The sequence below is a fragment of the Bufo bufo genome, chromosome 9 (genome assembly GCF_905171765.1).
Source record: "Bufo bufo chromosome 9, aBufBuf1.1, whole genome shotgun sequence".
Taxonomy (NCBI): Eukaryota; Metazoa; Chordata; class Amphibia; order Anura; family Bufonidae; genus Bufo; species Bufo bufo.
In genome coordinates this window covers 50,975,857-50,994,443 of record NC_053397.1, presented here as the reverse complement: position 1 = coordinate 50,994,443, position 18,587 = coordinate 50,975,857, and the positions used below count along the sequence as shown (strand labels likewise).

Genomic DNA, 18,587 nt, shown 5'->3' with positions numbered 1-18,587 from the left:
TACAGATGTCAATGGTGGTCTATGGTAAAGGGAGGAGGAGGACAGTAGAGACACACACAGACAAAGAGACTGCACCAGCTAAATAGACAGTTTCTATCTTTGCTCAAATGTTTTTTTTCACATCAATAGAGGTCCGTACTCTATAATGTCTTATATGGTTCTTCTCAGTTAGCAAGAGAAAGCTAGGTAGCAGATTCTTCTCTACTTTTTGTGTGCACAATATGGGAGATAGTTTCCACCCACAAGCTCTGGTAGACAGAAAACTATAGATACAGCATGCATACGGGAAAATTGGTAAAAATACCAGACACAAGTCATATATTGGTATTCGACATGAATACACAGTGTAGTATTGATTCATGCAAAATTTGTTGAAAGGGTAGCTATGATTTAAATGCACTATTCAAGAAAATAAAAAAAAAAGTGAAAAGCTGTTCCATGTAAAATCCCTTCAAATGACAAGGAGGCACTGCCTCAATCTGGTGAAGAAAAAGTTCTGTCTCCAGAAGCGTCAAGGCTTCTTTATTGGGAGAACTGTAAATCTGAGGAATAGTCTACCTCTGGATGTGGTCACAGCAGGAACAGTGGGCAGTTTTAAAAAGTGTAGAAGTCTGGGTCCCACTCCCCTTTTTCTAAAATTCACATCCTCACCTATCCCTTGGTTGAACTTGATGGATTTACTGTATGTCTTTTTCTACTGTATTAACTATGTAACTATGTCATAAATAAGGACTAAGATTTACTTTGTCCGAAACGCGTAGACTGTGGTGTCCATGTATGTCATTTTACCGCAACAAGAATAAAGAAAAAGTTTTTTATGGGAAGCTGGATCCATCCTTCTTTTTCCAACTATGTAACTATGTAACACTTTGGGGATGAATTATCATGATGGGACTTTTCCAAGTCACTTTTGCTTTGACTTTGAGTTTGCAAAAGGTGCACCAAATTTATCAAAAGTCATTCGACGTTTGTTCAGTATGATGCATCTGTAAACCTAAAATTTTTGTCTATAAATGCTACTCCAGTTTTTCTACACCACTCACCCTCCACCACTGGAGTGATTTTGTGACCTTTTTGCAACTATATTAAAAAGTTGCAATGATAAATCTGGCAGGAAACTAATTATCATGCTGAACTATGACCACTTTTAAACCATTAGGTGGTGTTAAAAAATTCTAATTTTGGTGCAAATGGCACTTTATGACAACATTTGGGACTTTTCCACACCAGAAAACTGGCTTCCAAACTTAATACCTTCCCTACCCGGTGTCCAGCTAAGGAATGCTACATCTGTTCATGTTAAAATAGGTATGCCATTGTTTTTGCTTACCAGATAGATAGCTATTCCTCCACCCAGGAGAAAGCCGCTGTAAACATCTATTGGATGATTCTTGTACTGAGTAATACGAGTAAGTCCACATATAATCCCACAAATTATAAAAGAGAACACAAGCAATGGCTTCAGCAGTTTAGAGGAATCTGTAAGTGTTGCATTGAAATACATCTGTAGAGTAAAGAAAAGAATTACATTATAATTGTGAATTTGTACAGCAGGATTTACATCACTCTGTGTCTCTATGTGGATAAACCCTATGGAATACCCTACTTACATTCCTACCACAAATGGGCTGGATTCTGGAAGAGATTTTCTTAGCCTGCCACTGGTCAAGGTAATCTTTCAGCAGACTGAAATACAATTCCTATCCTATACAGTAAAAGTCACTGCTTCTATGACTGCTGTCTTCTAGGGAACCCCTGATCCGGGCTTTAGGCAGAGTCAAACTGGCCTACTAGTGTCCCACATGATTCTTCGATGGGCCATGATGTTGACATGATAGATTGCCACAAATAACCTATTGGACCTTACTAAAGATATGTTCTGCATGCACAATGCCCATTCAGTATCTATGGACTGCTGAAGACAGCTGAGTATAGCGCTCCTATAGACTTTAAATGGACTGGCAGCATGCATGCTCGACCATTGCACCACAGTCTATCATGGCAAATAGGCAAACCCTATAAATAGTTGATAAGTGTTAATCATCGTACAACCTTTTATAAATGTGAAAACCGTCTAACAATGGATCCACAGATTACTAGTTGAGAAACTTTGGACTAATGACTTGCCAGTTTTTGCAAATTGTATAATCTTTGGGCTGTAAACCTGGCAAACAGATCTGTGCATCTATGTTCCCAACTATTGGCTCACTGTCTCCCCTGAAATGCAGAAATATAGTTTAGACTGGTACATCAAAGTAATGTAGCTGCCTCCATTTGGATTGAGCACTCCCACCCATCTGCCAAGGGCTTTTAACCAGAGTATAAATATAGCTGGTACCTACACAACCCTGAATTTTTCAGGCTTAGTTGTGTACAGCAGAGGCAATTCTGTTAGTGTTAGGTACCCATCGGCAAAAGCCACCTTGATGTTGGTAGATGGTAGATGTTTGATTAAAAAAATGTGCTCAAAGAGCTTCCATTTTTCATGTATAGTAAGTCTAGTAATGATGCAATTCAGAATAATCTCTAAACCCTAGTTCCATTTTTTGTATGAATAACAGTGTGCTGCCATATACTGTTTCTTCTCTGTCCCCTGAAATACAGTTTGTACTTTACTATATGTAAAAGAGATGATTATAACGAAAAGTGCATTAAAATTTTTAAGTGGTTGTGACAATACGAGGGCCTAAAGGAGGCAACTCTTCCCACAACAAATAACAGAAAACACTTTTGGCTACAAAAGGACATGAGGTACTGTGCAAAAGTTTTAGGCAGGTGTAGACGAAATGCTGCAAAGTAAGAATGCTTTCAAAAATAGGAGTTATCGAAGAATTCATAATGTTGACTTATCCTCGGGAAAGGTAATCATTATCACATTGGCAGAGGTCTGAGTCCTGGAAAAAATATCACCAATATTCCTTTTTGGCAATAGTGTCCAGGCGTATTTATGCATATTAATGAATCTGGATCAGTGGCTACACCAAACTGAGAATCCTCTGGATAGGTGCTCTACCCAGCGACTCACCCCTGTGTCGCAAAAATAAATAGATTATAGTAATTTACTATAATCTATTTATGCATATTGTATGTCATGTGAAGGTGATAGGGTATGGCTGAGGCTGTATTATTCAGCAGCAGCAACAGCTTCCATGGAAATGACTAGTGCAGTGAATTCAATATAGGAATATATACAATCTAGTAAGTCATATGTCTCAGCAGATTTTTAGCCTTGGCTCCAGTACACTGTGAGTTAATGTGTGGGAGTGTGCAAAATATGAAGAATTAATTGATAGTTAGAAGGTTTGGCTGCCTGCTTCTCCTGTTTCAGCTGTTCTATCTGTAGGAGGGAAAAAGATGTATTTCCAACACAGTTAAAAGCTTGTCATGATGTCAATCAATGTCTGATTTTGTATTGCTTCTAAAGTTCTCTGAGTATTTCACATGCAAAGTATGCTGTTTTACAGAACCATTATAACAGGGTTAGAATGACTTCCAAATGACTTGAGCGATCTGTAAAACATTCACATTGTGTATTTATTGTATATAAAATCTGCATATACAGACATACAGTAGATAGATAGATAGACGCTTGACAAAGGCCTCATTGTGCTGGGCTGAAACGTTGCCTTGGGAATAAACGAGGCCTCACTAGGGATGAGCGAACCCGTAGAAGTTTGGGTTCGGCCGAACTTCAGGTAAAAGTTCGGGTTCGGGACCCGAACTTGACCTGAACTTCACCTTGAACCCGGACCCCCATTAAAGTCAATGGGGACCCGAACTTCTTTTATTAAGACAGAATGCTAAATAAAATGGCCATTGAGGGATTAAAAATAATAAAAAAAACTCACCTCATCCACTTGATCGCGCAGCCGGTATCCTATTCATTCTTCTTTCTGCAGGACCTGCAAAAGGACCTGCGATGACGTCACCACGCTCACCACTAGGGTGAGACTCAGGGAAAGTACCCCAAATACTCATCAGTCTATACCCTTGTTTATACACTTCCTGAGTTCGGTCATAATATTATTTGTTTCTTGTTATTTCTTGACTTTTTTTGTTTTCCTACTTTTGCAGTGATATATGGGTTATATCGGTATATGATGTCACTGCACTCACCACGTGGTGAGCGCGGTGATGTCATCACAGGTCCTTTTGCCGGTCCTGCAGAAAGAAGAAAGAAGATGATACCGGCTGCGAGATCAAGTGGATAAGGTGAGTTTTTAAAAATTATTTTTAACCCTTCAATGGCCATTTTATTTTGCATTCTGTCTTAAGAATGCTATTATTTTCCGTTACAACCATGTTATAATGGAAAATAATAAAATCACCCGAACAACGAATCCGAATCTGAACTTCAGTGAAAAAGTCCAGGTTCCGGTCCGGGTACCCGAACTCACATAGTTCGGTACGAACCCGAACTTTGCAGTAAGGGTTCGCTCAACTCTAGTCCTCACTCATTCATCATACTTGGAGCTCTGCCTTGTCTTTAGTTATTATATTCATCAGTGGAAGTCATGCCAGTCATCCCTGAGGATTTTGCACCCGACCGTCTTATCTCTAACTGTGCTGCTGTTTTCTTCTGTTATTAGATAGATAGATAGATAGAGTAAAAGCACTTTTGCACAGCAGATTATCTGGAAAATTGTCAGGAATGAACCTTCCTTCCCAGTAAAGGTCCCTTGTAAGGGTATGGCCACATAATCAGGTTTCCTGATACAATTTTGGACTCAGGAGTGGTTCATAAAAGTAGAGAAAAGAGGATAGATACTATGTTAGGCCTGCACTGCTGCCCCTACATGCTGACATGGATGCTGGGCTCCTTCACTTCCTCCTGCTGTTGCACGCCTTGCTGATAAGCGCATGCAGAAGGTAGCTTAACTGTTGTATATGTCCCGTGCCAGTGTTTCCTTATACTTGATGGCACGGGTGCAGCTACAGTAGTAGTCTCTGTGTCACGCTCTAGTGTAGGAGGGAAACCCCACACTGAACATAGGAGGGAAAGGAAATAAGGCCTAAAAACTAGGGAAGGCAGGTGGACATCTCCTTTTGAAAACCCTGATCAAAGCCCTGACTGACTACCAGTATGAACAGACCCCAGAGGTAGGTGAGTTCATACACAGGAATACCTAAAGTCCTATCTAACCCTAAAGGACCCTAGTACTAATGACAGTAATGAGACATCCTGTTCCTGCAAAAGGAAGGATGAACGGGAGTCTCTCTAAGGCCTAATACAAAACAACAAGGAAATGCAACACACATAAAAGCCAAAATACAAAGGGAAAGGTAACACTTAACTTCCAAGAAGCTATGGCAGCAGGGAACTCAGCCGAGATCCAAACACCAGCTATCCACAGGTCCAACTGAAGCTATAAACTGCACAGCATTGTGGGAGAAACAACTATAAATAGGGAAAGTTAAATGACCACAATAGCAACACCTGGAGGTAAAAGGTGTGGCCAGTACCAGAAACAACACAGACGCCCATTGAACCACGAGGTAAACATGTCAAATCAAACCACATATTGCCAGTCTCAAAGATCTCCTGCCACTCACTGTCGCGGGGTTGTCCGTATGTCTTGGTATGTCCGTGATACTCCGGCATCCTTCTTCCAGCTCTGAGCGGAGCTTGCGCTCCGGCTCAGAGTCTTGTACTGTTTGTAAGGGCATGGGCAGGTGTGTCTCTTCTCCTTTTGTTAGGCAGCATGCACACACCCTCTATCTTCCTAAGCCTATGGCTGGTCTGCAATTTGTATTTAAAGACGTCTTGTTTAACTGGAAGGCACCTGAGCAATAAGGTTCCTAGCTAGTCTGAGCTAAGTTTTTCTGCTGTTTCTTGTCATTCTGTGTGCTGGACTTTGGATTACGGTTTACAGACTTTGCCTGATTGCCGCCTGCTCTGACTTCTGCTTTTGTACCCTGACTATGCTTTCATCTGATTAGCCTCTGGCCTCCCAGTATCCCCTGGGTGTATTGTGTCACCTGGGGGTCAGTCATACTCGGGTCCCGATTCCCTCGTGTTCCAGTTCCCCTCTGAAATAGCACCTGGTAGACCCTTCAGGAAAGTCTCTCCTCACCATCAGATGTATTATGTGAAGAATGAGGGGTGTGTTCAGACATCGCCCTCAGAGGAAGTTGGTCATGTGGGACAGCGAACTTCTCTTTTTTTTTTCTTAATGCACTCTTGGTTTTGGTTTCCAAAGCTGCCTCACAAAATCTGACCATGTGGCCCTACCCTGAATGCGCCACTGGTCATTCAATGAACAAGCAAACACTTGTTCATCAGGTGAAAGCATTGTTGTTGTAGCACTCAAATCATTGTCTATGGCCAGCAGAATGTCCTATGTAATCTGTACGAGGACACATGATCACAGTAGCCATCGCTCATCTCCATAGAGAGGAGATGATTGCTGCTTATAAATGGAGCTATCATCTCAGTTGAGCAAGCAATTATCAGGAATTGTTTGCTCCCAATAATTGCTTTGTCAGTCAGCCTGTTTAAAGAACTTAATCCTTTTCTTGATCCATCATGAGAGGACTCATTCGTGGCTCAATACAGTTCCTGCCTGGAGCCATAAGACTGCTACATACTCCATAGATGTATTGCAGCTCCACATATAAGTCTTATATTTAGCGACAAGGACAGGATCAGATCTTGTGCAGTTGGATCAGCAAATACTTTCTCAGAATATGGTATACTTTTCTTTCTGTAAAAGAACAGGATCTGATCCCAAAGTGGGTTTTAGTCTATACGACTCTTTAGATGATTAGAGTCATACTACTTCTGTATGCACTGAGCCAAAAAGTACTCAATAATGGACAGAATAAATCTCATCTTAATTTTCTTCCAGTTTTTCAAAGTATATTAAATACATCAAATCATGTCCCGGAGAATCAGATTTTCTGATCTTTCACATTGATCTATAATTAATTTACCATTTAAAAATTCTATCCTCTTTGCTGTTCTAAATGTAGTCAAATCAGTCAGGTTATTCTGGGGTTTAGATTTTAAAACCGTATCTAAGGATGGACTTAAGATATTATCATATATTATATATATATATGTCATTTTTTTTTTAGAAAAACGGGAAAGGTGCTTCCTGTAATATGATCAGACGAGAAGAATGTTCTTGCTAAGTCAATTAGGTGCTAACCACATGTAGAAACCTCTCATGTGTAGAAGGAGCAACTGTCAAGTCTACTTTCCCAGGCTCCTCAGCAGAGGAGGCTGTTTGAGATCACCATAAGGTACAAGAAGAAAAGATGTACACCACATTCGGCTCTGTCAGTTCCAAGGATGACCAAATTTGTGGATCCAATTCACAGGTTCATGAAAAGGTCTCTTTGATCTAAAGAAGGGATCCACTGCCCAAAATGCTTCATGACTTTGAGACCATTTACTTGTATTTTCAATGTCTATTTATTTTTTATTTTAATAAATTCAGACTTTGATTTTCATGAACACATGGCTTAGATCCACTAATTTGGTCATTCTTGGAGTCGACAATAACAAATGTGGTGTACTTTTCTTCTTTTGCCCTATGATGAACAAGGCAGGGTAGTATTAATATGGGCAGTATAATTGCACTTTGGGCTTAAATTAGCAAAAAGAAAATCTACTTACAGAAATGTAAACAGCTGCAAATGCTGCCAGGGTGGCGTGTTGAGAAGGGAATGATTTCCTGCCAAAAAAAGACAAGCAAAATTATAGTGTATTTGTAAAAGTTCCTTTAGAGACATAACTAATTACGCTTCAAGAAGAAAGCCTTAATTAGTTTACATTGGTTTCTGAATTTGGTAACATATTATAGATTTTCAAACTAACATGGTTTAACCTTAAAGGTTCCATTTATGTAAATGACTTGCCGAGCACTGTAAAAATACCAAGTTTCAATTACCGAAACTTATTAGGAGGGCATTGGTTAATTAACCCTTCTATCGAATCAATGTGTCTTATGATTAGGTTGCATTATTTTTGCTGTGAGGTGGGGTGGACTGTTATATTAGAGATACTCTATGTGCCAAGAATTTTGTGGAAAAGGAAAACGTGCACATTGTAAAAGTATTAAAACGCAAAGCTTCTGATTAAAGATAAAAGAATTCCTTGCTATTAGTTGCGGGTCCGATTCAGTCGAATTGGTCATCAGAATCAATTCAGGTTCAAATAAACTTGACTTGGATCAAAAGGAGCCCTATTGCCATGAAAAGTCATATATACCATTCTCAGGTCTCCTAGGACTGTATCCAACACCTTTCAAGCTCTTTAGCATCAAGTCAGCATTGGTAATGTCAAAGTGATAGCGACATTCAGTACATGCACTGTTAAGCGTATATGCAACATATCTTACAGTATATGCCGATTTTTCTTAAATTAATAACTAGTCCAAAATTTTTTTTTTATCAGGTAGATGCCTTTATCGTTGTCTTTTGATCTGTAAAATGGTGGCCATCATTTTGATTGATTCATCCAAATTAATCGCAAAAACTTCTGATTCGTTTGAGTCTGAATTTTATGATATTGTTAACAAATTCGATTTGTGTAGAACGGATTCACTCATTTCTACTTAGGATTGCACAGGGATGGCTACTTTGCAGTCAGGTACAACGTATATATAAAATAACTCTCTCTCTTATACCTCAGATGTCTATTTTAAGCAAAAAGGTTTGTATAAGATTAGAAAAACATAGATGCTTTCTTCCCGAAAAAAGCACCACTCTTGTGTATGATGTGTCTGTTGTGGCAGCTCATACCCTTTCTAGTAAATTGGGCTATGTTGCAATACCAGACACAGCCCATGGACAGGTGCTTTTTCAGGAAAAAAGTAAGCCTTTTTCAACATTCAAATCATTTAAATACAGAGCATATGGCTATAACACACTGGGGCAATAGTAATGGAATTGGCCAGATTGGGGCAATAGTAATATATATCACTAGATGAATTAAAATGCTCAGGGGGTCTACGTGTAACTCTGCAAAGATGTAACTCTGTAACATCTTTGTTGAATTTGCGGCTTCACAGAGATCATGCAGTTGCACGAAGATCATGCAGCTGCAGGACGGGGGAGTCAGCTGTTGGAAACAGACCGCCTAGAGAAAATGATCCCTGTATACAGAGCACACAGTAGCACCATGAATACAGATCAGGAGGTGGCCATGATGCTTTCTGCTCACATTCTGAATAGTATATGATCACCAGGTGCCAGGGAAGTGTATAGGTGCTGGATCTTAGCAGACCAAGATCAGCTTTGCAGTGAATCTCCAGAGGCTGTATTTCTTCTGTAACATTTCAGCAAAATCAATTCCAACTAAGAAACCATTTCTTTTTTTCATTAAAAGGCTTATTTTATATTTTGCCTTGAAAGCAAATAGCAATAGGATGCTTACAAACAAAGAAGTCAAGAAAGAGAACAGCGCATGCAATAAACATTCATTCATCCACACCGATGCCCCCCCCTTCCCCTTCACACACACCTGGAACAATATATATTTATTAATATCAGTTTTCACTATAGACTGATATGCAAAGAGATATATCCCACGGATAGGGAACCATCTCACTAATGCCACCTTCTGGCAGTGATTTCCTATGAGTCAACGTCTGATTTTTTAACAAGCCTTGGAACATGACAGGGGAAAATAGTCAAGCAAAATATCCATCTGTAGAAAGCTGTGACCCTCAGCTTAGGCAAGGTGCTTCCTCTCCTTAAAGAGAAAAGCTATGTATGGAGACTTATTGGCAATGCTCCATGGGAAAAAAATATGCAATGAGGTATCTCCAAGGAAAAGAACCATCTTGCTACCTAAAAAGTCAGCCTTTGACTCATAGGGAACCACTTCCAGAAGGTAGCGCTAGTGAGATGGTTCTCTTTCCTTGAGCAATGCCTCTTTACAATTTTTTTCCCCATGGAGCATTGCTAATAGTTCTCCACACATAGCTGTTCTCTTTAAGGAGAGCAAGCATCCTGCCTAAGCATAGATCGAAAAAATTATGTACATACCCTATCTGTATCTTCCAGCGCAATCCATCTAGACCACAATTTATGAAACTTATAAGGGCATACCATATAGAGGAACAAAATGTCATATAGTGTAATGGGAGCTGAACTGCAGTATGCCAGCCCCGCCACTACATGGTGGACAGAGCTTTCTGCTTTAAATACTTAGTTGCCAATGCTAGCATCTACCAAAAACAGCTAGCTAATCAGTGGAGATGTGGGATGTCGGAGCCTGACAATCTGATATTTAAAAGCTGGGATATTCCTTTAAAGGGAACCTGTCACCGGGATTTTGTGTATAGAGCTGAGGACATGGGTTGCTAGATGGCCGCTAGCACATCCGCAATATCCAGTCCCCATAGCTCTGTGTGCTTTTATTGTGTAATATGGGGTAATAATTTAAATACCTGACTTTCCATCTCTTTATATTGACCTACAGTGTATATGTAGATATTATTTTTTCATGTGCCAGTTTCTTGAATGAATTTTAGTCCCAGCATTGAAATCTTTATACTTGGAGGAAAATGATAAAATGTGTTATAATCATTTGCTTTACCTTCCAGCGTTTATGATGGCTAGGTCTTGCCCAGAGCAAATATCCTCTAGCACATATGGATTTTCTTTACAGGAAACATTTAAAGAGGTGTAGTTCGGTTTGCAGACTGTCAAGAAATAAGGGGTCTGGTAACCAGTAGAGAGTTGGATAATATCAGTAATGAGAGCAGTGGAGCAAAGTCCAAACACGTGGACACCTTGGAGAAAAACCAAAGAGAATTCTTAGTGCTGAATACTTTAGACATAAAATTTTTAGGCAACAGTCATTAAACTGACTTCAATGGAAGAATCTGAACTTGTTAACATTTAAACATCTTTAATATCAAATGGAAACAGATCTTCTGGAAAAAAAACAACACACCTCCTTGAAGAACAACTAGACCAAAAGAAGACAAACCAGACAAGAAAATATTTTGCTTTTGAACAAGTTGGAACAAAGTTTTGACCAAGTTCCTTCATACCTATGTGTCTTCACTTGCCAAATATGACCAAAATACTCTTAGCCTTGTATAAAACCTCTGCATGTCCAGCATCTGTTCACCACTGTAAGGACATGACCACATGGTCAGGTTTCCTAATGAAGTTTTGAAAGCCCAAATCAGAAATGGATTATAAAAGGAGAAAAAGTTTAAAGGACAGATACCTTTACTCTTTTTATAAATTTATTTCTGGTTATTAGTGATGAGCCGGAGGTGCCATATTTGATTTTGCGATATTTCGCGAATATTCGATTGAATATTCATCTTATATTCGTCTAAATCGAATATTCGTCATTATTCCATTTATCGCGAATAATATGCGATTTAAATAATCGCGTATTGAGTTTGTTCTTTTGACAGTATAAGGCAACGTTCGACTAATTGACTATGGCTAGGCTAATATGTGTATTTTACGAATATTCTTAATATTGCTCTAACTTAGTCTTTTAGAATATTCGTAATATTATAAAAGACGAAGTTAGAGCAATATTACGAATTTTCGTAAAATACACATATAGATTGTAATTTAGCTAATATAGTGCTATAATCCTTTTTTTTTTGTCTAATTTTTTTTGCCTCTTCTGAACTTCAGTTTTGGAAAATATGAACACTTAAAAAAATTACTATAGCAGTATATTAGCTAAATTACAATCTATGTGTGTATTTTACGAATATTCTTAATATTGCTCTAACTTCGTCTTTTAGAATATTCGTAATATTCTAAAAGACGAAGTTAGAGCAATATTAAGAATATTCTAAAAGACGAAGTTAGAGCAATAATATTCCACTTTGGCATACTGCTCCCCGACAAGCGTCCCCGTAACCATGGGAACGCCTGTGGGTTAGAATATACCATCGGATCTGAGTTTTTACGATCTCAGGGAAAACTCAGATCCGATGGTATTTTCTAACCCACAGGCGTTCCCATGGTGATGGGGACGCTTGTCGGGGAGGTGTATGCTGAAGTTGATTAAATTACGATTTTGTCATGCGGTCGGGCACACGTATTAACCATTACAATTTTTCTGTAGTAATATTCGTGAACTCGAATATTATAACCAAGATTATTGGTTTAGATTAGAATAGGATGAATATTCTAAAATCGAATATACAGCAATATATTCTTTATTTCGAATATTCATCATATTTGGTCCATCTGAAAACGTGATTCCTTCAAGCTTCAATTCAATTGCTTGTGGACCAATGGCTCATTGACCCAAAAGCAAGAAGCAGGGAGGAATCATATATTTTCAGATGAAAAAAAAAAAATAAAAAAAAATGAATATTCGATTTCGCGAATATATAGAACTATATTCAAATATTCGCGAAATCTCGAAGTTGCGATATTTGAGATAAAAATTCGTTATTCGAATATTCGCGCTCAACACTACTGGTTATGGCTTCCAAAACTGCATGCAGAAACCGGACCATGTGGTTTTACCCTAAGATTTCCCCGATTGCTAAACTGGAATAGCGTTCACACTTTGAACTTAGATGTTTTTTTGAATACAAGGCAATTGGGAAACCTTGGTTTGACCTTTGCAATAATGTTATTTAACCAAGGTAGACATGCAATTCAACCTATACGCTTCACGTGCATATTGCTTTCTGCATTTTTTCTACTATGTTTACACCTTTATCAGCTAGAGTTACTTACCTCTGTGACATGGATTCTACATCATTTACTGTGCTCACATCATCTTATATTTATTTAATTAAACGGCATTTAAAAATAGACAAATGTAGACAGAAAATAATTTGTGTTTGGTGACTGTGGCTTCGGATTGTGTTTGGACTTGCTTGCTTGGAGAGAGGAAGAGAAAGCTGAACATTAAAGTTATAAATTAACTTTATGCATGGTTCTGAAAGTGGCTTTGCAAGCTTAAAGGGAACACGTCATCAACTTTATGCTGCACAAAATAGTTACAGAAATGTTTATTTCTGTGGTCTGTCATTCATAAACTACGGTAATATTAAAGGGGGTTTCCAAGATTCTGATGCCCTATCCTGAATATACAGTAGGTCATCAATATCGGATCGGAGGGGGTCCGACACCTCTGCTGACCAGTTATTTGAGGAGGCCACAGTGCTCTGATGATCGCTGTAGCCTCCTCGCAGATTATCAAGCACAACACTGTCCTTGGTATTGCAGGCCATGTGACTGAAGAAAGTGATGTTTTTATTTATGTCACTCACTTATATAGCGCTGACATATTCCGTCATGCAAGCACAGGGAGAAAATATAAACTCCAAACAGATGTTGTCCTTGGTTGGATTCCAACCTAGGACCTCAGTGCTAACCAGTGAGCCACCGTGCTGCACAAGGATAGGTCATCCCATATCAGAATCTCAAAAAAACCTTTTAAGTGGTCGGTGAGATTTTGCTGCACGATCATTGTAACCCATATGGTCGCAGGCTACCTGAGAAGAGTTATGGTTAATCATGAGCTTCTACTGTCTCCACTTACCTGCTGATGATTTACTCCTTAGTTTCTGACTAGGAGAAAACTGTGAAATCATAAGTGGATGGGTGGAAAAGTGGAAGCTCGTGATTACCCATGACTCTTAATATTAGCTCATGAGTGACAGGGTGCTAAAATCAGCATGTCTGTTACTACTCTATACTGCCCTTAGTGAGAGTAGCATAAAGCTGTTGAGAAGTTCCACCATAAAAAGCATCTAAGGAGCATAAATACAATTGCAAAATCACTTCTTTTGGTAAGGAACTATAACATAACACATTTTGTACAGCTGATCAAATGGCAATTAAAGGGGTTGTCCAGGTTCAGAGCTGAACCTGGACAAACCTCCATTTTCCCCCCGGCAGCCCCCCTGACTTGAGCATCGGAACAGTTCATGCTCCGATGCTCTCCTTTGCCCTGCGCTAAATCACGCAGGGCAAAGGCATTTTCAGTAGTTCCGGTAGAACAGTGCTCTCCATGGGGCTGCAAGAAAGCCCGGTGATGTCAACGGCAGTAATGGGCGGGCTTTAGCGCTGCCCTAGCTAGTAAAACGGCTAGGGCAACGCTAAAGCACGCCCATCAGAGCATGAGATGCTCCAATGCCAACATCAGAGGGGCTGCCTGAGTGAAATTATGGGTATGTCCGGGTTCAGCTGTGAACCCGGACAACCCTTTTAAGGAACCAATGGGATATGTACTGTAGAAATTTAAAGAGCGCATCATAATAATATTAATAAAAATGGTATTAATAATGCACCCCAATTTTCTTAAGTGCTGTTCAATCATGTCTTGCCAAGTCTAAGTCATTTGTTAACTCCATTTTGCGCACTGCGGACATGCAGTGTATTGTTTTTTTTTCTTTTAATAATTGTTTATATCTGGCATGTGAAAACCCTTAAAACTTATACGTGAGGAAAAAACTAGGTCAGCACTTATGTCTTGACTTGTATACAGTAAAACCACACTTCACAAGGGAACAATATAATTGAAAAACTGCTGTGATACTGAAGGCATTGCACTACTAGCAGCATTTCTGAAAGTATGGTTCATTCCTCCTACTTCTGTTCCGAAATGTTATAAAACCACAAGCATTCAGGTTGTTAGTTACTTTGTGTGGAAGTGATGAAATGACCGGCAAATTAAAAGTTCTGTTGTCTCACTAATAATCACACATTGACATTTTACTTCAAGGACAGCGAATACCAGAGATCTGCGACACCAAGGATAAGCAATGTTTTAAAGGGAATCTGTCACCTCCAAAAACAATCGCAAGCCACCAGCAGTACCTGACAGTAGCCAGCAGCGTGTTTCCAACAATAATTTTCTTCCTGAAGGCTGATGCGGCTAAAGCTCAGAAAACGTTCTTTTATCCCCTACCATCGCGCTTCTCTAGTCATGCTTGAAGTCAAGGGGGCAGTGGCCTCCTTGCTTCAAGTCAAGATAACCACGCCCCCTTCCCTGCCCCTTTGCTGTGACGTCAGTTCGGCTGGCTTTGCCGAACTCTCTGCATAAGCGCTGTCAGTCACAGCGAAGGTGCAGGGAAGGGGACGTGGTTATCTTGACTTCAAGCAAGGAGACCACTGCCCCCTTGACTTCAAGCATGACTAGAGAAGCGCGCTGGCAGGGGATAAAAGATTGTTTTCTGAGCTTTAGCCGCATCAGCCTTCAGGAAGAAAATTATCGTCGGAAGCACGCTGCTGGCTACTGTCAGGTAATGCTGGCGGCTTGGGATGGTTTTTGGAGGTGACAGGTTCCCTTTAAAGTGCAGGTGGATCTGACAGAACCATGCATAGACAGGCTACAGTACATACTCAAAAGGAAATACTGTAGGAGATGACAATTAGAGATGAGCAAATTTCTTCAAAATTCGATTTGGCCGGTTCGCAGAATTTTTTGGTTTGATACAAATTTATTCATGGTGAATTGCGTTAAAAAAAAGGCTATTTCCTGGCTGCAGAGAGCCTTTATAGTGATGTAGAACACTGTGCCTTGCAGTAACACGCATAGGGAGTCTGCTGTGGTAGTAAAACAATACTGTGAGTCAGTATGACATGTGGGTGACAGGCATTGCTCTTAGAATCACTGTACACTTCACTTATTTGGGTAGTCATGGGGCAAACCTGATCAAATAACTCAAGTGTCAACTCAGCCTTACTATGTTAGCGTCAAGAAGAAGCGCACTCCTTTTACACCGTCGACATCTGATTCCACGTAGATGTCTACAGAACCTGTTCTATTAAACGCTTATACAAGTAGAGCCCCCGCCGACAGAGTGAAGAAGGTGTCAGCAGTGAGTTTGTGTTGACGTTACTGATTATTTTGCCCTTCCTCTGATCCATCAGAACAATAACCCACAAAAAACGGATCCTGTCTGTGGAGCATCCGCCTTCACTCAGTCAGCATTTGGTCAGTAATCCATCAGTATTGCTAAAGCCAAAAAACACAGGAATGGATCCAAAACAGAGATGACACATGACTATTTTCATGTCTTCTGTGTTTTGTACCCACTCCTGCTTTTGGCTACAAAATCAAAAGCCAATTCTGATGCAAAATAGGGACCATGTCAGCTGTTACTTAGACAGGATTTGTTGTATGTCTCATTTTTCCTTCCTTCTAACAGATCAGAAGAAGGGTCAAATAAATGATTATGTCAGCCAGGCCGAAATGCAAAAATAGTGGCCCAGTCATGAAGTGGGGAGGGTGGGAACAGCATAAGAAGTCCACAGAGTGGCCCAATGACAGAGTCTGGAGGTGGCAGCCGCATCAGGAGGAGGCCACAGAGTGGCACAATGACAGTGTGGAGGTGGCAGCAGCAGCATAAGGAGGAGGCCACAGGGTGGCAAAATGACAGTGTGGAGGTGGCATCAGCACCAGCAGCATGAGGAGACCACAGAGTGGCACAATGACAGATAGTGGAGGTGGCGGCAGCAGCAGCATAAGGAGGAGGCCACAGGGTGGCACCATAACAGTGTGGAGGTGGCGGGAGCATCAGGAGGCCACGAGTGGCACAATGACAGAGTGTGGAGGTGGTGGCAGCAGCAGCATCAGGAGGAGGCCACAAGGTGGCACAATGACAGTGTGGAAGTGGCAGCAGCAGCATGATGAGACCACAGAGTGGCGCAATGACAGAGTGTGGAGGTGGCAGCAATAGCATCATGAGGAGGACAAAGGATGGCACAATAACAGAGTGTGAAGGTGGCAGCAGAATCATCAGGAGGCCACAGGGTGGCACATTGACAAAGTGTGGAGGTGGTGGCAGCAGCATCAGGAGGAGGCCACAGGGTGGCACAATGACAGTGTGGAGGTAGCAGTAGCAGCATCAGGAGGCCACAAAGTGGCACAATGACAGAGTGTGGAGGTGGCGACAGGAGCATCAGGAGGAGGCCACAGGGTGGCACAATGAAAGAGTGGAGGTGGCAGCAGCAGCAGCATGAGGAGACCACAGAGTGGCACAATGACAGAGGGTGGAGGTGGCGGCAGCAGCCGCATCAGGAGGAGGCCACAGGGTGGCACAATGACAGTGTGGAGGTGGCAGCAGCAGAAGCATGAGGAGACCACAGAGTGGCACAAGGACAAAGTGTGGAGGTGGCGGCAGCAGCATCAGGAGGAGGCCACAGGGTGCCAAAATGACAGTGTAGAGGTGGCAACAGCAGTGTCATGAGGCCACAGAGTGGCAAGGTGACATAGTGTGGAGGTGGCAGCAGCATCAGGAGACCACAGAGTGGCAAGGTGACATAGAAGTGAGGTGGCAGCAGCATTGGGAGACCACAGATTGGCATGGTGACATAGTGTTGAGGTGGCAGCAGTATCAGGAGACCACAGAGTGGGAAGGGGACATAGTGTTGAGGTGGCAGCAGCATGAGGATACCACAGAGTGGTAAGGTGACATAGTGTGGAGGTGGCAGCAGCATCAGGAGACCACAGAGTGGCAAGGTGACATAGAGTGGAGGTGGCAGCAGCATCAAGAGACCACAGAAAGGCAAGGTGACATAGTGTGGAGGTGGCAGCAGCATCAGGAGACCACAGAGTGGCAAGGTGACATAGTGTGGAGGTGGCAGCAGCATCAGGAGACCACAGAGTGACCCGGTGAAAGAGTGGGGAGGTGGGTGGCAATACCAGTACCAGCTGAAGATGGTGGGTGAAGGAAGGAGCACTTTGTATAAGATCTGTGGCATCAGGCGGGTGGCAGCATCCAAATAGTAGCTGAGGCAGGTAGCCAAAATAAACCGGTCTCTTTTGTCAAAGTGTTGGTGTGGCACCATGGATGATCTTGTCTGATGCATCAGGGTGGAAATCCTGGCTAATCGACGCCTGATACATCTTGGCAAAGGTTAGTCTCTCCACATTTTGGGTGGACAGGCGAGTTCTTCTTGGGGCAACTATGGCCCCAGTGGCACTAAACACCCGCTCTGATGCCACATTACTGACCGGACAGGACAGCTTTTCCTCGGAAAACTCTGCCAGTTGCGGCTACAAATCCAGTTTGGATGCCCAGTATTCCAGCAGATCTTCACTGTGGGTGGCAGGGTGCTGTCTAAGTATGCCACCACCTGCTGGTTCAGGTCCTGCTCCAGGTCAAGCTGCTGCTGGTGAGTAGATTCTTCACTGGGCGGGTAAAGAAAGCTGCTCATCAGCGACTCTAGACTCAAGTTGCTGCTGATACAGCTGGAACTGCTCCTACCCCCCACCCTGCCACAGCAGCCATGGCAGAGGAACGTGAGTGCAGAGGGCCCCCCCGGTCAGAGAAAATGGAGGATGGCGCAGATAGGCAGAGGCCAACTGACTACATAGGATGTTTCTATAGTAGTTCAGTTTGTCCTCCCTCTCAGTGGGTGTAAAAAAGGCCCCCATTTTGGACCGGTAGCAAGGGTCTAACAAGGTGGAGAGCCAGAAGTCATCCCTTTGCCAAATGGCAACAATTAGGCTGTCACTACGCAAGCAAGGGAGCAAGCATCGGGCCATCTTTGCAAGTGACTTGGAAGGACTCCGTGCCTTAATCTCCACTGCATACTGCCACGGTGTGTCTCCGTCCTCTGCTTTTTCTTCCCCATCACCCTGTAGATCCTCTGGCTGCTCCTGCTCCTCCTCTTCTTTCACC

At 41.7% G+C, this 18,587-nt stretch overlaps 1 protein-coding gene across 2 annotated transcripts in view; it reads right to left on the bottom strand.

The window, feature by feature from the left end:
- The window catches only part of PLPPR4 (phospholipid phosphatase related 4), a 153,965-nt gene that overhangs the window by 12,692 nt on the left and 122,686 nt on the right, over positions 1 to 18,587 (bottom strand). The window contains exons 4-6 of one of the 2 annotated variants that reach the window (XM_040406798.1): positions 10,550 to 10,745; positions 7,622 to 7,679; positions 1,331 to 1,504 (exon numbers count right to left, since the gene is read on the bottom strand). In XM_040406798.1, coding sequence (XP_040262732.1) covers positions 1,331 to 1,504; positions 7,622 to 7,679; positions 10,550 to 10,745 — 428 coding nt within the window. The remainder of the gene's footprint in view (positions 1 to 1,330; positions 1,505 to 7,621; positions 7,680 to 10,549; positions 10,746 to 18,587) is intronic. The other variant, XM_040406799.1, reaches the window with a different exon arrangement.